This window comes from Nomascus leucogenys, chromosome 7b, assembly GCF_006542625.1.
Source record: "Nomascus leucogenys isolate Asia chromosome 7b, Asia_NLE_v1, whole genome shotgun sequence".
NCBI classification, from domain to species: domain Eukaryota; kingdom Metazoa; phylum Chordata; class Mammalia; order Primates; family Hylobatidae; genus Nomascus; species Nomascus leucogenys.
The window spans coordinates 47884992-47910620 of record NC_044387.1 but is presented as its reverse complement, the minus strand read 5'-3'; the positions used below and the strand labels follow the sequence as shown (position 1 = coordinate 47910620).

Here is a 25629-nt window from a genome sequence, read left to right as displayed (position 1 = left end):
ATTATGAATAAAGCAGTATAAACATCTGTGTGGAGGTTTTAGAGTGGACATAACTTTTCAACTCATTTGAGTAAATACCAAGCAGCATGCTTGCTGAATCATAGGGTACGACAGCCAAACTGTCTTCCAAAATGACTACCATTTTGCATCCAGCAATGAATAAGAATTCAAAGGCCTTGGCTGGGCACAGTGGCTCATGCCTATAATCCCAGCACTTTAGGAGACTGAGGCGGGCAGATCACGAGGTCAAGAGATCGAGACCATCCTGGCCAACATGGTGAAACCCCGTCTCTACTAAAAATACAAAAATTAGCTGGGCATGGTGGGTCATGCCTGCAGTCCCACCTACTTGGGAGGCTGAGGCAGAAGAATCGCTTGAACCCGGGAGGCAGAGGTTGCAGTGAACCAAGATCATGCCACTGAACTCCAGCCTGGTGACAAAGTGAGACTCTGTCTCAAAAAAAAAAAAAAAAAAAAAAATTCGAGGACTTTTTATGTAAGGAACTCACACTGTTTTATAAAAAGACAATTCAGAATTCTGGCCGGGCGTGGTGGTGCACTACTGTAATCCCAGCAATTTGGGAGCAGTGAGGTGGGGGATCACTTGAGCTCAGGTGTTCAAATTAGCCAGGAGTGTTGGTTCACACCTGTAGTCCCAGCTACTTGGGAGGCGTGAGTGGGAGAATCTCTTGAGCCCAGCGGGGAGAGGCAGGCGCCTGTAGTCCCAGCTATTCGGGAGGTTGAGGCTGGAGAATTGCTTGAACCCAGGAAGTGGAGCTTGCAGTGAGCCGAGATTGTGCCACTGCACTCCAGCCTGGGCAACAGAGCGAGACTCCGTCTCAAAAAAAGAAAAAAAAAATAATAAATCTTTAAGTTCACCAATAACAATAGATGCAAAATACTCCATCAAACGGGTGGAACATCATTTACTCAACTGTTCTTGCTTGTTGAAATATTTCTCCAATGGGGTCAATTTTTAGGTTCTTGGTGCATTTTGCTTTCTGACTGAGTCATCATGGTGCATCACCACAAATGGGTTATTTTATTATTATTTTTTTTTGAGACGGAGTCTCGCTCTGTCGCCCAGGCTGGCGCCCAGGCTGGAGTGCAGTGGCGCAATCTCAGCTCACTGCAAGCTCCGCCTCCCAGGTTCACGCCATTCTCCTGCCTCAGCCTCTCCGAGTAGCTGGGACTACAGGCGCCCACCACCACGCCCGGCTAATTTTTTTTGTATTTTTAGTAGAGACAGGGTTTCACCGTGGTCTCGATCTCCTGACCTCGTGATCCGCCTGCCTCGGCCTCCCAAAGTGCTGGGATTAAAAGCGTGAGCCACCGCGCCCGGCCGAGTTATTTTTAATTGGTTTGTATTTATTTGTTTGCTTACTTATTTAGAGACAGAGTTGTGCTCTGTTGCCCAGGCTGGAGTGCAGTGGCGCGATCTCGGCTCACTGCAACCTCTGCCTCCCAGGTTCAAGCGATCACCATGCCTCAGGCCTCCCGAGGAGCTGGGATCACAGGCACATGCCACCACGCCCAGCTAATTTTTGTATTTTTAGTAGAGATGGGGTTTCACCATGTTGGCCAGGCTGGTCTCGAACTCCTGACCTCAGGTGACCCAAACGCCTCAGCCTCCCAAAGTGTTGGAATTACAGGCATGAGCCACCGCACCGACTGTCCCCTCCCCACACCCTGGCCCTTTTTTAAAGAGACAGGATCTCACTCTGTTGCCCAGGCTAGAGTGCAGTGGCTTGATCATAGTTCACTGCAGCCTCAAACTCCTGGGCTCAAGTGATCCTCCCACTACAGCCTCCCAAGTAGCTGGGATCACAGGTGCTGCCACCATGCTGGGCCTAAGATTCCAGCCCTTAAGGAGCTACATCCCATCCACTGTGTGTGTGTCATGGAGGCAGTGGGTGTGTCGGGGAGGGTGCTCAGTAAACCGGGACACAGACCGAATTACACAGGATTACAAATTGTGAGGAATTGTGACAGACTCTATGGGAGATGCATGGAAGTGGGTGGTTAGGGAAGGTCTCTCTGGGGAGGTGACACTTACGTTAAAACCTAGAGAATAAGAAGCCAGCCATGAAATAAGGCAAAGATAGCTGGCTTTCGGTGACTGGGTGGATGGTGGTACTGCTCAGCAGAGTGGGGACTGGGAGAAGAGGGAGGATTGAAAATTCTGCTTTATGGCCAGGCGCGGTGGCTCACGCATGTAATCCCAGGACTTTGGGAGGGCTGAGGTGGGAGGATCGGCTGAGGCGGGAGGATCACCTGAGTCAGGAGTTCGAGACCAGCCTGACCAACATGGAGAAACCCCTTCTCTACTAAAAATACAAAATTAGTCGGGCGTGGTGGCACGTGCCTGTAATAATCCCAGCTACTTGGGAGACTGAGGCAGGAGAATCGCTTGAACCTGGGAGGCGGAGGTTGCAGTGAGCCGAGATCACACCATTGCGCTCCAGCCTGGGAAACAAGAGCAAAATTCCATGTCAAAAAAAAAAAAAAAAAGAAAAAAGAAAATTCTGCTTTGACCGGACATGTTAATTTAATTTTTTTAGGCAGAGTCACTCTGTCACCCAGGCTGGGATGCAGTGGCCTAATCTTGTCTCACGGCAACCTCTGCCTCCCCAGTTCAAGCTACTGTCTTGGCCTCCCAAGTAGCTGGAATTACAGGTGTGTGCCACCACACCAGGCTAATTTTTTGTATTTTTAGTAGAGATGGGGTTTTGCCATGTTGGCCAAGCTAGTCTTGAACTCCTGACCTCAAGTGATCCGCCCGCCTCAGCCTCTCAAAGTGCTGGGATTGGCCGGGCGTGGTGGCTCATGCCTGTAATCCCAGCACTTTGGGAGGCCAAGGCAGGCGGATCAGGAGGTCAGGAAATCGAGACCATCCTGGCTAACATGGTGAAACCCCGTCTCTACTAAACACATACACACACACACATGCACACACACAAAAGTGCTGGGATTACAGGCATGAGCCACCACGCCCATCCAGACATGTTAAATTTCAGATCAGTGGTTACCCAAGTGGAGATCAGGAACCTGGAGTGCTGGTGACTTAGTACTGGGAGTCATGGGATACAAATGGCATTTAAAATTAGGAGCCTAGGCAAGATTACCCTGGGCCTGAGTGTAGCTAGGGGCCCAAGGTACTGATCTGACCCAAGGGAAAGGTCTGGCAGAAGAGACGGAAGGGATCAGGCAGGGCTTTGGACCTCTAGGTTTGATGGCCACCTGCTGCTGGGCCTCCGAGGGGCCTGGAGGCGGTGAGGACCGGATATGCAGAGAGAATGAGAAGTGAGCGAGTAGAACGAGAGTGGTACATGGCTTTGAAGGCGTCTGCCACTGAGGCAGGAAGGGATGGGGTGGAGGCTCATGAGACTTGAAGCTCTAGGAGAACGTTGAAAAAGACCTGAGCGCTGGCCGGGCGCGAAGCCTCAGGCCTGTAATCCCAGCACTTTGGGAGGCCAAGGCGGGAGGACTGCTTGAGCTCAAGAGCTCCAGACCAGCCTGGGCAACATTGTAAGAGCCTGTCCCTACAAAAAATTAACAAATTATCCGGGTGTGGTGGTGCGTGCCCGTAGCTACTCGGGAGGCTGAGATGGGTGAATCGCTTGAGCCTGGGAGGTCGAGGCAGTAGTGAGCTGTGATTGTGCCACTGCACTCCAACCTGGGCGACAGAGCGAGACCCTGTCTCGAAAATAAATAAGACCTGAGAACCCAGTATGGGATTGGCCCTGAGCCGTGGCTGTGGGGGTAGACGAGGCGGTCCAGAGAGACCCCTCGAGAAGATGGGGCTTCGAGGGTGAGGGAGCTCCGCCCCGAAAAGGCGCCAGCGGGAGATGGCACACCTAGCTAGGACTCCATACTGGGCAGGCGATCCTTCCGAGCATGCGCACCTGGCGCTAGCGAACCACAATTCCCAGCACGCCAGGCGCCCGTTTCCGGGGCGCGCCGCGGAACTCGGAAGTCGTCACGGAACTCGGCTGCGGCTCCATGGTCTGAGTTGTCAGCCGTTGTTTTTTCGTGCTCGTTAGTCGCCGCTGCCGCGCCGCCATGGGGAAGCGACAGCACCAGAAGGACAAAATGTAAGTTGAGCCGCAGTCGGGAGCGGCGCTCCGCTCTGCCTCAGTGAACCGCCTGTCCCGCACTGCGCGCCGCTCGCCTTCGCTCTCAGCTAGTCCCCAGAGCCCAGACCAAAGGTCACTTCCTCCCGGAAGCTGCCGCCCTCTCTCCAGTCAGGGTAATGACCCTCGGGCCGCCGCGCTCTCCCGGGGCCGCGGCTCCGATGGCGTCAGCTGCAGGCTGGAGCGCAGCCCGGTCTTCCTTTACTCTGATTCTGCCCGGGCCGTCCCCCGTCTCCTCGCGAGCTTTGCCCCTGAATGAGTAGTCTCTACCTCTTCCGTACTTCACGTCTCGCTGTGTTCTGGTTCATGCCTATCAGCCTGCACACGTGCTGCAGAGCCTTCTAATTTAAAGCAAACCAGCCCGGGCGCAGTGGCTCACCTGTAGTCACAGCACTTTGGGAGGCCGAGGCGGGCGGATCACCTGAGGTCAGAAGTTGAAGACCGGCCTGGCCAATATGGTGAAACCCCGTCTCTACTAAAAATACAAAAATTAGCGAGGCGTGGTGACGGGCGCCTGTAATCCTAGCTATTTGGGAGGCTGAGGCAGGAGAATCGCTTGAACCCGGGAGGCGGAGGTTGCAGTGAGCCGAGATCGTGTCACTGCACTCCAGCCTGGGCGACAGAGCGAGAGGCTGTGTCAAAAATAATAAATACAATTTAAAAATCTACCCCTGCCCCGTGCCCCACGTCCCACGTTCCCCTCCCGCTGCCGCCGTGTTGTTTTTTTCTGTTAAGAACAAGTGAGAGACTAGTGGCTTCATGCTGTTTTCTGAGTCTCTTGAAACCACTCAAGTCAGAATTTCGACCCCAGAACTGCCCCAGAACTGTTGGGCTTCTCAACAGTATGTCACACCGTTGACCACTCACTCCCTCCTTCTGAAGCCCTCCTTTGGTATCTGGGATTTCACCTGCTCTTTGTTTTCCATCGACTTCAGCGGCCTCTCTTTTCAGGTTCCCAGCGACTTCTTGTTGCTAAATCTAGTATTCAATCCTCAGTCCTCTTTTTTTTTTTTTCGAGACGGAGTTTCGCTCTTGTTGCCCAAGCTAGAGCGCAATGGTGCGATCTTGGCTCTCTGCAACCTTCGCTTCCCAGGTTCAAGCGATTTTTCTGCCTCAGCCTCTCAAGTAGCTGGGATTACAGGCATACGCCACCACACCCGGCTAATTTTGTATTTTTAGTAGAGAAGGGGTTTCTCCATGTTGGTCAGGCTGGTCTCGAACTCCTGACCTCAGGTGATCTGCCTGCTTTGGCCTCCCAAAGTCCTGGGATTACAGGCGTGAGCCACCGCACCCGGGCAGCCTCAGTCCTCATTTTGTTGGGCTTCTCAACAGTATGTCACACCGTTGACCACTCCCTCCTTCTGAAGCCCTCCTTTGGTATCTGGGATTTCACGTGCTCTTTGTTTTCCATCGACTTCAGCGGCCTCTCTTTTCCCAGTCTCCTTTCTGGACCCTCCTCCCTTCTCTCAGATCTCATAGGTTTCTTTTCCATAAACTTTCTCTGTGGGTGATATAATTTCCCAGTCATTTATAAGCTGCTTTCCCCAGTCTTGTGTAGTTAGTGGCTTACTTGATATCTCCACTGGAGGACTGATAGACATCTCAAATTTTTTTTTTTTGAGATGGAGTCTTGCTCTGTCGTCCAGGCTGGAGTGCAATGGTGCGGTCGTGGCTCACTGCAACCTCTACTTCCCAGATTCAAGCAATTCTCCCACCTCGGCCTCCCCAGTAGCTGGGATTATAGGTGCCTGCCACCATGCCCGGCTAATTTTTGTATTTTTATTAGAGACAGGTTTTCACCATGTTGGTCAGGCTGGTCTCGAACTCCTGACCTCGAATGATCCACCCGCCTCTGCCTCCCAAAGTGCTGGGATTACAGGTATGAGCGACCGCGCCAGGCCAGACATTTCAAATTTAATATGCCTTAAACAGAACTCTCGATTTTCAGCTCTTGAGCCTGCTCCTCCCTGTAAACTAAAAATAAAACCCTAAGTCCCCCCACTGGCTAAGCAGACACGCTTGTGGCCAAGAGAACCCCAGGAAAACCTTAAAACTGAGTTCCTGGCCATGATGGGATAGAGATCAGCTGTACCTTGTTATATCCCCCTCCATTTTTGTGGCTTAGACACACAACTGACCAGCATTAATGTTGAAATAGGGATCATAAGGGGCCAGGCACGGTGGCTCACACCTGTAATCCCAGCACTTTGGGAGGCCGAGGCGGGTGGATCACGAGGTCAGGAGATCGAGACCATCCTGGCTAACACGGTGAAACCCCGTCTCTACCAAAAATACACAAAAAAATAAGCTGGGCTTGGTGGTGGCGCCTGTAGTCCCAGCTACTCTGGAGGCTGAGGCAGGAAAATGGCGTGAACCCGGGAGGTGGAGCTTGCAGTGAGCCGACATCGCACCACTGCACTCCAGCCTGGGTGGCAGAGCGAGACTCTGTCTAAAAATAAAATAAAATAAAATAGGCCGGACGCGGCGGCTCATGCCTATAATCCCAGCACTCTGGGAGGCTGAGCCGGGCAGATCACGAGGTCAGGAGATCGAGACCATCCTGGCTAACACGGTGAAACCCCGTCTCAACTAAAAATACAAAAAATTAGCTGGGCGTGGTGGTGGGCACCTGTAGTCCGAGCTACTCGGGAGGCTGAGGCAGGAGAATGGCGTGAACCCGAGAGGCGGAGGTTGCAGTGAGCCAAGATCACGCCACTGCACTCCAGCCTGGGCAACAGAGCGAGACTGTCTCAATAAATAAATAAATACGTACATAAAATAAATAAAAATAAAGAAATAGAAATCATAAGATTGACAAAACAGACTGTTTGTGGCAATAAGATACCATTTTTTTTTTTTTTTTGAGATGGAGTCTCGCTCTGTCGCCCAGGCTGGAGTGCAGTGGCACGATCTTGGCTCACTGCAAGCTCCGCCTCCCGGGTTCCCGCCATTCTCCTGCCTCAGCCTCCTGAGTAGCTGGGACTACAGGCGCCCACCACCATGCCCAGCTAATTTTTTGTATTTTTAGTAGAGACGGGGTTTCACTGTGTTAGCCAGGATGGTCTCGATCTCCTGACCTCATGATCCGCCGGCCTCGGCCTCCCAAAGTGCTGGGATTACAGGCGTGAGCCACCTTGCCCGGCCTGTTTTTTTTGTTTTTTGTTTTGTTTGTTTTTGAGACAGTCTCCCCCTGTCCCCCAGGCTGGAGTGCAGTGGCGCTGTCACAGCTCACTGCAGCCTCAATCTGCCTTCCTGCCTTAGTCTTTGGAGTAGCTGGGACCACAGGTGCGAGCTGTCACACCTGGCTAAATTTTAAATTTTCTTGTAGAGACAGATTCTCGCTTTGTTGCCCCAGCTGTTCTCCAACTCCTGGACTCGAGCAATCTTCCTGCCTTGGCCTCCCAAACTGTTGGGATTATATAGGTGTGAGCCACTGTGCCTGGTCTCCATGTCTGTTGTGTTTATCACTGTGTGGCTGTTTTTTTGTTTGTTTGTTTGTTTGTTTGAGACAGAGTCTCACTCTGTCGCCCAGGCTGGAGTACAGTGGTGTGATCTCGGCTCACTGCAACCTTCGCTTCCCGGGATCAAGCAGTTCTCTGCTTCAGCCTCCCAAGTAGCTGGGATTACAGGCAACCACCACCACGCCCAGCTAATTTTTGTATTTTTAGTAGAAGCGGTTTCACCATGTTGGCCAGGCTTGTCTCAAACTCCTGACCTCTAGTGATTCACCTGCCTCGGGCTCCCAAAGTATTGGGATTACAGGCGTTAGCCACCAAGCCCGGCCCATAGTAGGTATTTAGTAAGCATTTGCTGAGTAAGCAAAGATTACTCACTTCCAAAGACTTTGTCCTCTTTATAAAGGGGGTGGTGGTAGTATTATCTTCCTCTCTTCTTCAGGTACATTACCTGTGCTGAATACACTCACTTTTATGGTGGCAAGAAGCCAGGTAAGGCATGCAGTCTTTCTGTTCCCCGTTGGGGAAGTGGTATTAGGGAACAGTGTCTTCAGGATACAGTGAGCTGTAAAAATAGACAACAAGAACATGGAAACTGTGGTAGACAAATGAGCTGAGGACACAGGTCACGAAAGAAAAATATACTCAAGAAAGAAGAACATGCTTCATCTTAGTGGTGATTTTTGTAAAATGTAGATTAAAATATTCCCTGATGCTGGGAGCTAAGTAAAAAATAAATAAGTAAATAAAATACAAAATTACATGTACATTTAAATGTTTTTTTTTTTTTTTTTGAGACGGAGTCTTGCTCTGTCGCCCAGGCTGGCGCCCAGGCTGGAGTGCAGTGGTGCAATCTCAGCTCACTGCAAGCTCTGCCTCCCAAGTTCATGCCATTCTCCTGCCTCAGCCTCTCCGAGTAGCTGGGACTACAGGTGCCCGCCACCACGCCCGGCTAATTTTTTGTATTTTTGGTAGAGATGGGGTTTCACCGTGGTCTCGATCTCCTGACCTCGTGATCCGCCCGCCTCAGCCTCCCAAAGTGCTGGGTTTACAAGCGTGAGCCACCGCGCCCGGCCTAAATGTTTTTTCTCTATCAAGTTTGTAAGGAATAAAAAGAATGATAACATTTTCAGCTGTCAAAACTATCAAGACTACAATAACAAGACCACTGTCATAATTTTAATGGGAGTAAAAAAGTATGCACTTTTCCCTGTAAGTTGTTTTTTGATGTACCCCAAGTGTTTTGGTTTATCTTTTAAAAGGTTTTTAATCCACAGCAATTGCTGTACTTGAAAATTTGCATGAACTTTTTCATAAGCTGTAACTGAATTACTAGCAGGAGCACATAGATGAAATACTTTATAGAGTAAGATTTCTGTTTTTTATTTCATTTTAAACAGATCTCCCACAAACAAATTTTCGTCGTTTACCTTTTGACCACTGCAGGTAAGAGTTTTGCGAGTTTACCTTTCCCTTGTAATTGTTCTCTGATCCTGTCTGATAGTGAATCTGCCCCTTGTGGATGTGGGGTTATGCGTAAGAGTGTGCCTTGAAGATGTGGCCCTTCAGTTCATGTTGGGAGAAGATGCAGAGTCCTCGTCATGATGTTAGGAGCTTGCCTTGGTGTTGGATCCTGCTCCAGTCCTTCACCAGGGGTGGCACAACCACTATTGTAGTTGGAGGAGAAGGTTGGTGAGAGAGGGAGGTGGTCAGGCTGCCTAGAGAGGGCTCCCTGGGACAGCATTTCAGGAGGTCACCATGCCAGGCTCAGCCAGCCCACATCCTGACCAGGGTGCGTGGCAACTCACCAGGAATGACTCTGTCCTTTTTCAGTCTCTCTCTGCAGCCCTTTGTCTACCCAGTCTGCACTCCTGATGGCGTCGTCTTTGACTTGCTGTGAGTTTTTCCTTGAATTTTGATCTAACAAATGTGAGATTCTCAACACCCATTAAGGAAGGGGACCCTTGGTACCCTTGGGTAGGGCTCTTGGGCACACAGAAGTAACAGCTAGGGCCTTGGGGACGTGGCAGCAGTGCTGCCGTGACCCCTAGGCAGGCAGCTCTAGTTGTCAGGTGCTGCTGTCACTGCCTGGAATGGGGTAGATCACCCCACACCCCTCCAAGTGGGGGTCCTAGTATTCTAATTGGACACAGTAACCTGTTTTAGAATGGTAATGAACCGCATATTTTTACTTTATGACAGCAGAGCCGTAATTACGGCGTGTACCTTTTGCGTGAAGTATTTGGAAGCATTATGTCCAGTTTTGCGTTTCAGCATATGCTTCTGTAATTTTTTTCATGTTTCAGGTTCCTTTTTTTTTTTTTAAGACAGAGTCTCACTTGGTCACCCAGGCCAGGTTGGAGTGCAATGGCATGGTCTTGGCTCACTGCAACCTCCACCTCCTGGGTTCAAGTGATTCTCCTGCCTCAGCCTCCTGAGTAGCTGGGACTACAGGTGTGCGCCACCACGCCTGGATAATTTTTGTATTTTTAGTAGAGATGGGGTTTCACCATGTTGGCCAGGATGGTCTCAATCTCCTGACCTTGTTATCCACCCACCTTGGCCTCCCAAAGTGCTGGGATTACAGGTGTGAGCCACTGCTCCCAGCCTAATTTTTAAAATTTTTAGTAGAGATGGTGGCTCACGCCTGTAATCCCAGCACTTTGGAAGGCTGAGGTGGGCAGATCACGAGGTCAGGAGATCGAGACCATCCTGGCTAACACGGTGAAACCCCTTCTCTACTAAAAAAATACAAAAAAATTAGACGGGCGTGGTGGCATGCACCTGTAGTCCCAGCTACTTGGGAGGCTGAGGCAGGAGAATGGCGTGAACCTGAGAGACGGAGCTTGCAGTGAGCCGAGATTGCACCACTGAACTCTAGCCTCGGCGACAGAGGGAGACTCCGTCTCAAAAAAAAAAAAAAAAAAAAAAAATTTTTTTTTTAGTAGAGGCGGGGTCTTACTATGTTGCCCAGTCTGGTCTTGACTTCCAGGCCTCAAGTGCCCCTCCTGCCTTGGCCTCCCAAAGTGCTGGGATTACAGGCATGAGTCACTGCACCTGGCCTGAAAATGAATTTTTAGGAAATTTTAGCCTTATTTTAGGAAAATAAAATTTTACCACAGTCCCACTATCCAAGATAACCACTGTAAATATGCTAATTTTTTGTGAACTTATTTGTAGTAACGTGATTGAGATAACACTGTGAACACTGTGAAGTGTTGACAGGTAACACTGTGTGGATCTGTTTATTCACTTGGTTGTGATGAGAGGTTTTTTCCCCCATGTGATTCAGAATTCTCTGAAAGTATAATTTTTCTTTTTTCTTTTCTTTTTTTTAATTTGAGACAGAGTGTCACTGTGTTGCCCACGCTGGTCTTGAACTCCTGCGCTGAAGCAATCCTTCCACCTCAGCCTCCTGAGTAGCTGAGATTTTAGGCACACACCACCATGTCTGGCTTGAAAGTATAGTTTTTGATGCTAGCTTAGTATTTAATTGTACAGATGTATCAACATTTATGACAGGGAGTGGTGGCTTATGTCTGTAGTTCCAGCACTTTGGGAGGCTGAGGCAGGAGGATCTCTTGAACCCAGGAGTTTGAGACCAGCCTGGGCAACATGCTGAGAACCTGTATCTACAAAAAAGTACAAAAATTAGCCAGCCATGGTGGTGTGCACCTGTAGTCCCAGCTACTTGGAAGGCTGAGATGGGAGGATCGCTTGAGCCCCAGGGGTGGGAGGCTGCAGTGAGCCATGATTGAAAGACTGCATTCCAGCCTGAGTGACAGGGCGAAACCTTGTCTCAAAGAAAAAAAAAAACCCAAACCGTTTACTTACTCGTTTTCATTTGTAGTTTTTGTTGTTTATACGTAACTGCAGTAATAACCCTGAACATACTTTGAAACCTGTGTATCCACAAATATCCCCCAACTTCCTGAGACAAGATGAGGAGCTCTTCTCTCCTAAAGTGAAGCAAGACCCCTTCACAGGCCTCTAACCTGGAAGCAGCCCTGCAAGACCACAGTGTTGTTACCACGTGATGCCTAAGCACCCTGGTGATGCTTTCTGTTCTCTCTTCCCTTCAGGAACATTGTTCCATGGCTTAAGAAGTACGGGACCAACCCCAGCAATGGAGAGGTAGGTGGCTATGCAGGAGTTTCAGTGATGCTAGTGAATGCCATCCTCTCACTTCTTTTGTTCTGGTGGTTTTCATGAACACAGGAACATGGGAGAGAACCGTTCATGAGGCCCAGTGAGGAGGGACAGTCTTCCCCTCCTCTCCCCACTCCCATTCTTTTCCGGAAATGCTTCCTGCCTGTGCACATGTATATACGTGCATGTCTTTTCTCGGGCCATAGCTGTGATCCAGTATGACCTCATCTTAACTTGATTCTATCTGCAAAGACCCTATACAAACCCTTGATTATATCCAAGTCAGGCCACATTCACAGGTTCCCAGTGAGCATCAGTTTTGTGGGGACATTATGCAGCCTGGTTCCGAGGGAGATCTAGTGTATTTTACCGGTGACCTTGCCCTTCCTGTTGGAGTTACTTGTATGTATTCGTCCACCTCTTTCCTGTGGCCTGGGGCAAGAGCTCAAACTGTGCGAGCCAGAGGGTCAGGACTCGAGCGGGCTCCCTGTGCTGGAGCTGCTGGGAGGGAGCTCCCTGGACAATATGACCCTCCCTACCGGGCCAGCAGGAGAAGCTGTCTCATCTGTCTCAGCTCTTCTGGCCCTTGTGATGTTCTGGGGGCTGCAGGGTTCTGGGGACTCTTTCTAGATGGAGTTGGTGCTCCTCCAAGGCTTCCATGCTCTCCAATACAAGGGGAATTTGGCCAGGGGGCTGGTTTTGAGTGTTCTTGGACCAGCTACTAAAGCCTGTGGCTTTTCTCTTTCAGATGCTTGGGTTGGGGGCTTGTGGCCTCGCCTCTTTCTTCCTTGGTCTTTGTCACTTGAAGACTGTTTCTGTGATGTCTGCTGCTGGGAGCCACATTGGATCCCAGGGGCTTTCCCCAAGGTCCGTGCCCCAGTCTGGGAAGTCATTCTCTGTTGCTCTTCTCAGCAGGGGTTCCTGCTGCCTGCTTGTGCCCTGTGTGGCTGGATGTCAGCCTCAAGGAGCAGCCTGGTGGTGAGGTGGGGGTAGGTGGGGTTTTGCTCTCCACGGCTGCCCTCATGGCCCCTGCTGTCCCAGTGGATGCTGTCATTTGGTTGCAGCTGGGGTGCATTTTGCTACTTTGGGTGTTTTGTTTCACAGGTACTCTTTGGGATTCCCAAACTTGTCGATTGTGCTGGCCCCCACACCCACAAAGTCTGATCTGGCAGTTAGCCACACTGTTCGGGCTTACATCAGGGAGGTGCAGCCATTTCTTTGTTCCAGGCATCGTGTTGGGGTGAGTCTGCAGGAGCGCCCCACACGTCTGTTCCTGCGCCTCTCCCTTGGCCTGCTCTGGAAGGGACCTTGCTGTGTGCTTGCTTGGCCAGACCTATGGGTGTCAGCAGAGCCTTGCTAGCCAAACCTCTGAGGAGAGTTCCTGAGCCAAGGGCTGGCTGGCCCATGTGACTTTTGGGGGCTCAGGAGGAGCCTGTTGTGTGGGAGAGTCTCTCTGTTCAGGTCCTGTGTCTGAATAGGGACCCTGCTGGCCCTCTGATGGTCTCCTCCACACCTGTAGTGATGTAGGGAGGTGGGGGTAGTTGAATGACAAAGGAAGGAATGAAGGTGGTTAGAGGATCAGATGTGGTCAGTTGGGTTGGCCAGCAGCAGGCAGGGCCCACGGAGGGTGGGGAGGGCAGCTTAAGGACCTGCTGCCAGCTTAGGGCCTGACCCCAGGAGGCTCCCTCTGCGTCTCCCCTGGGCCTGTGTAGGCATAGCGGGGCCCAGCCCACACCAGGTGGCAGCAGCTGCTGGGTTCTGGCCCTGAGTGAGGTGCTCCCCAGCGGCACATAGCTCTGCCTCCCTTCCAGGGTCTCCCTACAGCCCCGCCCCCAGCAGTTCCCACCTCCAGTTGTCCAGACTTTGTTTTATGGGAAAGTTTGCTGTGGAAGAGCTGCACTGCAGACACACCACAGAAACTGAAAACATTACCTGCCACCTGGAGTGGGGGAAATAAGAGAAAAAAAAAAAAAACCATCCAGAAACAGAAAAATAGCGTCCCACCCTCCCAACACAACCATTCTTAGCATTGGGGTGTATTTGTTACTTTCTCCCCACTTTTAATGTTTTGTTTTTCTTAAATACTCATATGACAGAGCACTTTGGGAGGCTGAGGTAGGCAGATCATGAGGTCAGGAGATTAGCCTGGTGTGGTGGCATGTGTCTGTAGTTCTAGCTACTCGGGAGGCTGAGGCAGGAGAATCACTTGAACCAGGGAGTGGGAGGTTGCAGTGAGCTGAGATGGTGCCGCCGTACTCCAGCCTGGTGACAGAGAGGGACTCTGTCTGTGTGTCCCACCACTTTAGCTGAAGAAATATGTTCACTTTTTAATTTTAGAAGTAATCTGTGCTTACCATAAAGACGTCCAAACCCTGCAGAAGTATAACACACACCACCCTGTGGCCTGGTCCTCCTGCTCAGGGTCACCCGTGATGGCTCTTCTCAGAGCGTGGTGAGGGTGCCACATAAACACAACCGCCCAACGCCATCCTGCAGCCCCCCTGAGGTCCTTGCAGGGTCTTGGGGCCTTTCCTTTTGTCCAGAGCTGCACAGGGTTGGCTAGTCAGAGACTTTTCCAGCCCATCTCTGTCTGACCCCAGCATCTCTGTGCATCAGTTACTTATTCATTATCGTTAATTATTAACTGTGCTTCTTCCAGAAGCTGGACGGGAGGTCCCTGATCAAGCTGAACTTTGCCAAGAACAGTGAGGGTGAGTGGAACTATCACAGCCAACTCTGGGCTTGGCCTGCAGACCCAAGGTCCCAGCTCTCACCAGTTTTCATACGGAATCAGTCATTGCTTTCTGACCAAGCTAGACACCCGCTTTTAATTCCGCAAAAAGTGTCACAGGGCCGGGCGCGGTGGCTCATGCCTGTAAACCCAGCAGTTTGGGAGGCCGAGGCGGATGGTTCATGAGGTCAAGAGATCGAGACCATCCTGGCCAACATGGTAAAACCCCGTTTCTACTAAAAATACAAAAATTAGCCAGGCGTGGTGGCAGGCGCCTGTAGTCCCAGCTACTTGGGAGGCTGAGGCAGGAGAATCACTTGAACCCAGGAGGCAGAGGTTGCAGTGAGCCAAGATGGTGCCACTGCACTCTAGCCTGGCAACAGAGCGAGACTGTCTCAAAAAAAAAAAAAAAAAAAAGGTGTCACAGGATTTCTTCTCAAAGGTCTAGGTAGTTTTAAGTTGGGGGAGGGTGGGGGCAGAACCTGTGGTGGTGGGAACTTCCCACAAAGGCGATCGGGCCATTGTAAGCTGCTAGTGGCCTTCGTGGGCACAGTTGGATCTGCAGGGCATGGGCCTCCTCTGGCTGAGGCTGTGGTCTGTTTGTTGTTGGAGGCTGAAGTTGCTCATGCTGGGAACCAGGGTGGCGGCTGGGTAGGGGATGTGGGTGGTCTGGAGGGATTTGTCCAGTAGCTCTTGGGCTAGGCTTTTCTTTGCCACGGCTCGTAGAGCCCAGCCCAGTGCTGCAGCTCCTGCTTCATGCCCGTTACACACTTTCCGCTGTTCTTGTGGCCAGAGGCCCGAATGAGTTGTGCAGCCCACCCCTGCCCAGGTGGTGATCTTATGCTAGGTTCTAGCCCAGGTCTTTTGCTCGTGGAGATGCCATGGTTTAGGGGTTGTCCTTGCTGACTGGGTGCGTGCATTCCAGGGAGATGCTGTAGCACCTGAGGCCAAGGCCCTTTTGCCCCGCTTGTCTGAGCCCAGAGCCCTGTCCCCAGTCGGTGCAGCATTCGCAGGTGAATGAACGGGTGAACCTCAGCACATCATTGACATCTGTGGAGGACACAGCGCTCCACCCTGGTGGCTGAGGGCGGGCTGCCTCCCCTTCTGTGATCAGCAGTGTGCGTGTGTGTCTCTCATTCGGCAAATATTTATTGAGTGCCTGCCATGTGCAGAGAGCACAACAGGCTGCGTCTCTCCTGAATGAAAGGAGCATGCATTCTGGTGGGGGAGAACACCAGAGAGCAGCTCAGCAGGGTGTGCCAGAGGCTGCTTGTGTGTGGAGAGCACAGCAGGGGGAGGGGAGAGGGCTGCCTTGACCTGCTGCAGGGAGGGAGAGCCGTGTGGGCATCGGGGGAGTGCAGGGCCAGGCCGATGGCACAGCCAGTGCAAAGACCCTGAGGTGGGCACACGCTTAAGGGTGTCCGTGCCCAACTGGGAGTCCAGTGTGGCTGGAACAGCATGTGCTAGTGGTGGAAGCAGGGTATGTGGTGACAGAGGTCGGGGTGGGGACGGGGTACAGAGCAGTCCTGTGGGGCCTGGGAGCCACAGGAGGACTTGGGCTTCTGCTCCAAGATGGGAGCCACTGAGGGAGGGATGAGGTCCGGTCTTTATTTTTTTTAAACTTTGACCTGGCAGTCAGCTTCTTTTGTTTTGTTTCCTTTGTTCTTTTGAAATGGGGTCTCTCACCCAGGCTGGAATGCAGTGGCACAGTCTCAGCTCACTGCAACCTCTGCCTCCTGGGCTTAAGAGATCCTCCCACCTCAGCCTCCCAAGTAGCTGGGACTACAGGCACCACTACTGCACCCAGCTAATTTTTGTGTTTTTTTATAGAGATGGGATTTCACCATGTTGGCCAGGCTGGTCTGGAACTCCTGGGCTCAAGTGATCCACCTGCTTCAGCCTCCCAAAGTGCTGGGATTACAGGCGTGAGCCACTGTGCCTGGCCCATTTCTTTGTTAATTGGAATTCCCTGTGCGTGAAAGTGGAGAGAGGAGGTGTGATGCGCCTCCCCTGTGCCCATCACCAACTCCAGCCCCTGCTGTCTCCCATCTATGCAGTTCTGTCTTTGCTCCCACCAGTACCCCCTTGCATGATGCTGAAGCCCCACTTTAAAAAATAGTTTTCACATCAGAAGGATATTTGTTTGTTTGTTTTTGAGACATGGTCTTGCCCTGTTGTCCAGGCCGGAGTGTAGTGGCGTGATCAGAGTGCACTGTCGCTTCGAGCTCCCAGGACCAAGTGCTCCTTCCACCTCAGTCTCCCACGTAGATGGGACCACAGGCATGTACTACCATGCCCAGCCAATTTTTTTTTTTTTTTTTTTTTGAGACAGAGTTTTGCTCTTGTTGTCCAGGCTGGAGTGCAATGGCGTGATCTCGGCTCACTGCAACCTCCACCTCTTGGGTTCAAGCGATTCTCCTGGCTCAGCCTCCCGAGTAGCTGGGATTACAGGCATGTGCCATCACGCCTGGCTAATTTTGTGTTTTTAGTAGAGACAGGGTTTCTCCATGTTGGTCAGGCTGGTCTTGAACTCCTGACCTCAAGCAATCCACCTGTTTTGGTCTCCCAAAGTGTTGGGATTACAGGAGTGAGCCACTGTGCCCAGCCCCGGCTACTTTGTAAATTTTTTTTTTTGTAGAGATGAGGTTTCCCTATGTCACCCAGGCTGGTCTTCAAGTCCTGGGCTCAAGTGATCCTCCTGCCTCAGCATCCCCCCACCAAGAAAAACAGCTGGGCACCATGGTTTATGCCTGCAGTCTCAGCACTTTGGGAGGCCAAGGTGGGAGGATTGCTTGAGCCCAGGAGTTCAAGACCAGCCTGGGCAACATAATGAAACCTTGTCTCTACAAAATGAAACCTAAAAATTAGCCAGTGTGGTTGAGCGCACCTGTAGTCCCAGCTACTTGGGAGGCTGAGGTGGGAGGATTATTGGAGCTTGGGAGGTCGAGACTGCAGTGAGCTGTGATTGCGCCACTGCACTCCAGCCTGGGTGATAGAGCTAGACCCTGTCTCAAACAACAAAACAAAACAAAAAAACAGGGTCTCAGCCTATCACCCAGGCTGGTCTCAAACTCCTGACCTCAAGCAATCCTCCCTCCTCCCACCTTGGCCTCCCAAAGCACTGGGACTAGAGGTGTGAGCCACCTCTAACTTGAGGCTCTAACTAATTTGAGGCTCTAACTTGGCCTCAAATCAGGATTTTTTTTAAGAAAAAGTCCCCACAAGGCTGGGTGCAGTGGCTCACTCCTGTAATCCCAGCACTTTGGGAGGCTGAGGCGGGTGGATCACGAGATCAGGAGATCGAGACCACCCTGGCTAACACGGTGAAACCCCGTCTCTACTAAAAAAATACAAAAAATTAGCTGGGCATGGTGGTGGGCACCTGTAGTCCCAGCTACTCAGGAGGCTGAGGCAGGAGAATGGCGTGAACCCGGGAGGCGGAGCTTGCAGTGAGCCGAGATTGCGCCACTGCACTCCAGCCTGGGTGGCAGAGCGAGACCCTGTCTCAAAAAAAAAAAGACAGTAGGCAGGCAAGGGGATGGGCGGTTCTGAAGGAAGAGCTGACCAGGGGGTTGGCGGGGGATGTGGGTGAGAGGAGGTAGAGCTGTCAGGACTGGAGCATGGGTTGTTTCCTGCCGAGGGCCAACTTCAGCAGGAGGAGGAGGCTAGCATGGTGATCACCCAGGGGTGGGCTGGAGGATCCGAGGAAGATGATGCAGGAATTGGGTCTTGCAGGATGAATAGGAGTTTCCTAATGGTGTGGAAGGGCTTGAGGGGGTGAGCAGCTGTCCCCATGGTTCCCTGCTCTGGCAGCTGACATGGGGTTCCACCTCCTCCCATCGCTGACTTTGGCTGAGTTCTGTCCTGCCCTGGCCCGCTGCAGTCCTCATTGGGATGTTCACAGCCCGCAGAGGTGACTGGCCTCCCTGTGTGTGCCTTCTCTCTAGGGAAGTACCACTGCCCAGTGCTGTTTACCGTGTTCACCAACAACACCCACATCGTGGCTGTGAGGACGACCGGCAACGTCTACGCCTATGAGGTGTGTCCTCACTCCGGGGCCTGGAGACAGCGGCGGGGAGATCTCTGCTGTGTGTTCCTAGTATACACTGGCTGGGCTGTGTGCTACGGGTACGGCCTGTCCTTGTGGGGTTTACAGTCACAGCCACAGGCATGGTCATCTAGCAAAGCTCTGGTAGTGCAGCCTCCCCATTTTCAGGCAGGTCAAAAAAAGGGTTGGGGGAGGTGCATCCTTCGGAATCCAGGCAGTCCTAGTTGCCCAGCAGGGACCCTTAAACCCCAAGAGGTCCTCCTGCGTCTTCAGCAAAGCCCAGGTGCTGGGAAGGCACCCATGTTCCGAGGACAGGCCTCTAGGGCTGCGAGGGGAGTGCTTGCCCTGGATCTGGATGGAGCCACTTGCCCCCGGGATGGAGCTGTTCCCTGGAGGAGTTCTGGCAGGGAGTGGGTGTAGGGAGAGAGGAGGCAGCCATGTTCACACATGAGTCCTCCTCTCAGGGACGAGGCGCGGCAGGCCCCACATGGCAGGAAAGCCGACCTTTGCACCGTTTTCAATCCTTCACCTGGACGTTTGTGGGGTGTAGGTGGCCAGCGCTGCTCCAGGGGCCTTGGGGGCCACTTCTTGCCAGAAGCCTGCACAAACTGGCATGGTCAGTCCTCGTTAGTGGAGTGAGGGCTCTGCTAGACTGCACCCCAGGAGTACAGGCATCTTGTGTCCACAGCCTCTGCCCATGGGGGCCTGGCACCATACCTGTGCATGGGAGGAGCTTGGCGAAGCCTGCAGCGAGTGGGTGGATGACTCGCTGAGTCTTTTTGCTGATCAGTGTGCAGACAAGAGCTTCCTGCAGGAAGGTTGCTGCGAGGGTGAACTGGCTTATCGTCTGAGGCCCCGCCAGCTCTGCCTTTGTGGGAGCCACTGCTATCAGCCAGTGGCGTGTACACTGCTGTCTGTCTCATTCCTCACGCCTCTCAAATCGTGCCATGGTCGGGGCCAGCTCCAGGCCTCCCTGCTTGCAGTCCCCTGTGCCAAGGCTTGGGGCAGGCATCGTAAAACCACTTCCTCCTGGCTATAGGCAGTGGAACAGCTAAATATCAAGGCCAAGAACTTCCGGGACCTGCTGACTGACGAGCCCTTCTCCCGGCAGGACATCATCACCCTCCAGGTGAGTGTCCCCTGCCCGCCTGCCCCAGCTGCCTTCAGCACCTGCAGCCAGCCCAGGCCTCTACAGGGTTGCCTCCTCAGTCTAGCTCTTACGTCTCCTTCCCGATCCCCTACCCCCATGTCGGGGCCCCTCGTATCTGTCCTCAAAGCCACCTGAGGCATCTGAATAGCCACCTGAGGCATCTGAATGGCCACTCTGCAGGCCTGGCTCTGCTTCAGCGCCTTGAGGGCAGGAGCTGGCATGAGCTCTGGGCCTCGGTGTCTGGCACAGGGCTCCCTGCAGGTGTCAGAGAACCCCAAGTGAATTAATGAAAAACACTGACTTAGAAAAGCAGGTGCTGGCTGGAGCGTGGCCTGCTGAGTCAGTCACCTCTGTGGCTTGTCCCATTCTAACCAGAGGTCAGCCAACGGCTGCCCACGTTCCGGTCCGATAGCTCCCTAACAGCGACGAATGCTCGTTAGCCATGTGCCTGGAGGAAGGTCACAGCTCGGCCAGCAGCTAGCGAGGCTGCGTCCCTGTCCCTGCCCCTGTTTGCTGTCCTGCCTGGGGCAGACCACCTCCTCCCTCATGCCCTGCTTGACTCCCCCAACCTCAGTGTAGCCCTGGCCTCTTCCGCACCTCTGACAGCTGGCCGTCCTTTGCTGCATGTGGCTGCCATTTGGCCACAGGCTGGGTTCACTGTGCCAGGCATTCTCTTTTTGCCACAGGACCCCACCAATTTGGACAAGTTCAATGTCTCTAACTTCTATCATGTGAAGAATAACATGAAAATAATAGACCCAGGTATGTACACCTAGGGGCTGGGCTAGGCGAGGGGGCTTTTGGGTGAAATTGGGACAGTGTTCCCTGGGTAAAGCCCCCCCTTTCCTGGAGGTCAGGGGGTCCCAGCCCAGACAGGCCTTGCATTTTCTGAACCAGCGTTCAGAGAATCCGAGCCAACTGCAGCCTCAGAAACAATGGGCGGGATAGACTTGCTGCCCTGCCAGGACACCTGCTCAGGTTCCCCTGCTCCCTGGAGACTGGCCGGTGCTATCAGTGGGCAGGTGGTGGGGTGACGGGGTCCTCCTGTTTTCCTGGCCTCTGGTGGCTGTCCTGCAGCCTTGGAGGAGCCAGCAGGACTCATGTTCAGAGGTCACTCGGCCTCGTGCTGCAGAGCAGTGGCCTGGGCACTTTGTGAACATTGTATGAACGGGTTTTAGGAAGGCTGGGCATGTGAACTGGGGGAGATTTGAGTCAGGAGAGCCTGAGGTCAGGGTTGGGGCTGGGCCATGTCTGTGTTCTCTGCACAGGGATGCCAGCCCCTCTCCATAGAGTAGGCTGCTCTCCAAGGCCCAGTAGGCAGCAGGCACCCTCCTGAGTCGGCAAGAATGGGTGATTTCGCATCTGGAAAGACCCCCAAACACTTCTATTATTTTAAATAAAAATAACCTTTAAAATTACAGAAGCAAAGCAACTGGGTGTGGTGGCTTACGCCCGTAATCCCAGCACTTTGGGAGGCCAAGGCAGGCAGATTGCTTGAGCTCAAGAGTTCGAGACCAGCCTGGGCAACATGGGGATACCCTGTCTCTACAAAAAATAGAAAAATTAGCTGGGTGTAGTTGGCGCGCCTCTAGCCCCAGCTACTTGGGGGGCTGAGGCAGGAGAATTGATTGAGCCCAGGAGGTGGAGGCTACAGTGAGCTGAGATCTTGCAACTGCTTTCTAGCTGGGGCGACAGAGCTAGACCCTGTCTCAAAAAAAAAAAAAGGCTGGGCACGGTGGCTCATGCCTGTAATCCCAGCACTTTGGGAGGCCGAGGCAGGTAGATCACGAGGTTACGAGATCGAGACCATCCTGGCTAACATGGTGAAACCCCGTCTTTACTAAAAATACAAAAAAAATTAGCTGGGTGTGGTGGCGGGCGCCTGTAGTCCCAGCTACTCAGGAGGCTGAGGCAGGAGAATGGTGTGAACCCGGGAGGCAGAGCTTGCAGTGAGCCAAGATGGCGCCACTGCACTGCAGCCTGGACGACAGAGCAAGACTCCATCTCCAAAAAAAAAGAAAGAAAGCAAAGCGTATACTCTAAAAAGATTAGAATATACAGATAAATATAAAATATACAAATCAACCTGAAGTCCATCCTGAGACCCTTGCGAACTGCCTGGGGAGACCTTCAGGCCTGTAGTGGGGCACTGTGGCATTCTGTGGCTGGCAGTGGCATGGTGCCCACGCCATGGCTGGATGGCCCTGGCCTATTCTAGATCTGTGTCCCCAGCACATGTGTGTGGGGAGGCTACTGGGGGCTTGGCGGCTCAGGGCCATGCTACTGTTTTGTAGATGAAGAGAAGGCCAAACAGGACCCGTCTTATTATCTGAAAAATACAAATGCCGAGACCCGAGAGACCCTGCAGGAGCTCTACAAGGAGTTCAAAGGGGATGAGATTCTGGCAGCCACCATGAAGGTCCCGGAGAAGAAGAAAGTGGACAAGCTGAACGCTGTGAGTGGTGGAGGGCACTCGGCCAAGCCCCGTCTCCCTGCCCATCTCATGGCCTCTTGGAGTGGTCCTGGGAAAGGGGCTCATGGGGGCCTGGGGTACACGGCAGGAAGGCAGCCAGGATCTCCCAGAGCTGTGGTGCCCCTGATGGCTCTGAGTGCACAGCCCTAGGGCTGCCCTGAGGCAGATAGAATCTGAGAAGGCAGAAGGGGAGGGGCTGATGTCCACACTGGTCGTTGAAGAACCAAGGGGTGTGTGAGGGCATGCAGGGGAGACCTGTGCCACAGAAGGTCTGCCTTGTGCTGTGGTCCCAGCCTGAGCTCAGTAGCCAGGGCAGGCACGTTGAGTGGGCACATGTGGTTCTGTGGTAGTTGGGAGGGCAGGGCCCAATGTGCACTGGGGCCCAAAGCCCATGCCAGGGAGAGTTGGGGCGTTCCATGGTCTGCTGCAGTGCTGAGGTGGACGGCGTGCCTGGGACTGCACAGTGCTGCCTGTCTGGGGCTGTCGTGTTTGCTTCTTGCTCCTATTCAGGCAGAGCGTGGGGATCTGGAGCTAGGGGGAGTGCAGAGACATGGGCAGGTAGCTCTGAAGTTCTCCTTCTTAAAGAATTATTCAAATTCTGGAAAATTTGAAAAAGAAAGCTTGTTGTCCAGTGTGTCACCCCCTCTAACACACTGCCCTTAGCACTTTGATATATTACCTTTTTTTTTTTTTTTTTTTTTTTTTTTTTGGAAACAGGATCTTGCTATGTTGTCTAAGCTGGTCTTGAATTCTTGGCTTCAAGTGAGATCCTCCTGTCTTGGCCTCCAAAAGTGCTGGAATTGCAGGTGTGAGCCACTGTGCCTGGCTTGTATTTTCTTCTGATGGGAGAAACCCCTTTGTATTCCTCTATGATAAAAAATAACATTTATTGGGGCTTTTCCCCGACCCCTGATTAAATATGTAATGTGTTTAGTGTAGAAAGTTTGAAACTTTTAAAAAGAAATGAGGCCAGGCGTGGTGGCTCACACCTGTAATCCCAGCATTTTGGGATGCTGAGGCAGGAGGATTGCTTGAGGCCAGGAGTTCAAGACTAGGTTGGACAACATAGTGAGACCTGATCTCTACAAAAAATCAGCCAGATGTGGTGGCATGCGCCTGTCGTCCCAGCTACTCAGGAGGCTGAGGTGGGAGGGTCACTTGAGCCCAGGAGTTGGAGGCTGCAGTGCACCAGGATCACACACCACCACACTCCAGCCTGGGTACAGAGCAAGACCTTGTCTCATAAAAAAATTAAAAATAAATGAGAAGTCAGCCATACACTCCTAACCCTGAGGTGGCCAGTCCTGTGTGGTATTTTATCTCCAGGGTTTCACCTGATATCATAAGAGTCGGGACCCAGATGAGGCCAGGGGCCCCTGGCTCGGCCTAGCCTTGGCTTCTTCCTCCTGCTGGTTGGGGAGGCCCTCCTGGAGGAGAGACACCAAGCAGGGCCTGGGGGGCAGGGGTGGCGTGTGGTTGGCTTCTAGGCAAGCGACACGTCCCCACCCACCTGCCTCCCATGGCACTGCTGAGGTGCCACCCTGGTTTCCTTGGCAGGCCCACTATTCCACAGGGAAGGTCAGTGCTTCCTTCACCTCCACCGCGATGGTCCCGGAGACCACACATGAAGCAGGTAGCCACCTTTGCCTCTGTAGCCACCTGCCACGTGACCCAAAAGTGGCAGGGGGTGGGTGTGCTCCCCGACTCCCACTTTCTTGGTCTGTCAGGGGCTCCCACTGTCACCTGAGCCCCGAGTCCTCCCCCTTAGCTGCTGAACCCCTGCCAGCCGCATGAGGCTGGGGTGAGCCTGTGCGTGGCCTAAGCAGACCCTTGGCCTCCAGCTCCCCTGCTGTCCCCAGAGCTGGAGCCTAGTCCCTGCCTGTGTGTCTGAGGCCGATGCTGCCTGTCATGGTGGGGCTGCCCCAGGGTGAGGGCAGGGGCTGAGCTGGGACCTCGTTTGTAGCTGCCATCGACGAGGATGTGCTGCGCTACCAGTTTGTGAAGAAGAAGGGCTACGTGCGGCTGCACACCAACAAGGGCGACCTCAACCTGGAGCTGCACTGCGACCTGGTGGGTGTGGAGGCCGGCCCCTCCCCATGCCCCAAGGTCATCTCTGGGTCATTTGACAGCCATGTCTTAAATATAGGGCTGCCACTGGTATGTGCTTGTTGTAGGAAATTCAGCCTGTCACTAGGTGGGACCCGCAGCAGTGCCCTGTGTCTTTCTAGGGGGCCGTGTTGGCAGACACTGCGCACAGGTGCCAGTGTCTCAGAGAAGGGGCCAGGCCGTACCTGCTGCTCTGCCCACACTTCTCCCATGCACTGTACTCTGGGCCACGTGACTGCACGGGTCCTGTTGCCTGGTGTTGTGGGTCCATCCTTGCCCAGTGTGGCCGGGCAGCTGACTCTGCTACATGTTAAAGACCAGCCTCGCCAACATGGGGAAACCCCGTCTCTACTAAAACTACAAAAATTAGCCAGGCGTGGTGGCGCATGCCTGTAGTCCTGGCTACTCAGGAGGCTGAGGCAGGAGAATGTCTTGAACCTAGGAGGCGGAGGTTGCAATGAGCCAAGATCGTGCCACAGCACTCCAGCCTGGGCAACAGCAAGACTCCACCTCAAAAAAAAAAAAAAAAAAAAGCCTCCTGTGGCGGTGGTGAGCTGCCTTTGGCAGCTCTCTGCCTCATGCAAGTATTGGGGCTATGTTGCAGACACCAAAAACCTGCGAAAACTTCATCAGGCTTTGCAAGAAGCATTATTACGATGGCACCATCTTCCACAGATCCATCCGGAACTTTGTGGTGAGTGACGAGAGTCACTGGCTGCACAGATGAACTTAGTGGGACATCGGGGGCTGGGTGGGCTTGTCCCTGCCCCGTCCCAGGGCCCTGGCCCATCCCATGGTGGCCAGGATGAGTCCAGTCGGTGATCCCCTGTTGGGGAACCCACAGGCTGACCCTCGATGCCCCAATCTATCCAGAACTGGGTTCACAAAGGGAGGTGGCTGGGAGGGCCCCTCATTATCACCAAGAGCCCAGCCCCTGTGTGGAGCCATCTGGCAGGAGGGGTCTCCTTCAGTCAGGCAGGTGGTGGGCCTCGGGTCTCAGAGTGTGACTTGCTCACTGGCTTGTTTTCACAGATCCAAGGGGGCGACCCCACAGGCACAGGCACGGGTAGGTACTGGTGCTGGGCCCGTCTGGGCACCTTGGCTGCTCCGTGGGGCATGAGGGGGTAGCTGGGCAGGGGCTGTGCACAGCTCAGACATGGAATCTGCTAAACCAGGGTGGAACGACTGGCAGCCATCAGTGCTGTGCCCCCTCAGGCCTGGCCCTCAGTTTTCTCATTTCCAGGTGGCTGTGAGGCCTGCATGGTAGAGGAGGCAGGAGTGTGTGGTCTCTTCCCTGGGCCCCTGGGGTCCACCTCAGACCGAGGCCAGCCCTCCCTCCTGCAGCCTCTGCAAGCCCCTCAGCCTGGCAGCTGCTTGGGTCCAG

At 53.1% G+C, this 25629-nt stretch overlaps 1 protein-coding gene across 3 annotated transcripts in view; it reads left to right on the top strand.

The window, feature by feature from the left end:
• Positions 1–3946: 3946 nt before the first annotated feature.
• PPIL2 (peptidylprolyl isomerase like 2) overlaps positions 3947–25629 on the top strand; it is a 32521-nt gene continuing 10838 nt past the window's right edge. For all 3 annotated transcript variants that reach the window (XM_030815887.1, XM_030815886.1, XM_030815885.1), the window contains exons 1-14: positions 3947–4094; positions 8031–8080; positions 8989–9034; positions 9422–9484; positions 11671–11722; positions 14397–14448; positions 18416–18507; positions 19556–19645; positions 20353–20428; positions 21961–22121; positions 23697–23772; positions 24103–24209; positions 24850–24939; positions 25278–25311. In XM_030815887.1, the coding sequence (XP_030671747.1) occupies positions 4063–4094; positions 8031–8080; positions 8989–9034; positions 9422–9484; positions 11671–11722; positions 14397–14448; positions 18416–18507; positions 19556–19645; positions 20353–20428; positions 21961–22121; positions 23697–23772; positions 24103–24209; positions 24850–24939; positions 25278–25311 (1021 nt within the window). In that variant the 5' untranslated portion in view covers positions 3947–4062. The remainder of the gene's footprint in view (positions 4095–8030; positions 8081–8988; positions 9035–9421; positions 9485–11670; positions 11723–14396; positions 14449–18415; positions 18508–19555; positions 19646–20352; positions 20429–21960; positions 22122–23696; positions 23773–24102; positions 24210–24849; positions 24940–25277; positions 25312–25629) is intronic.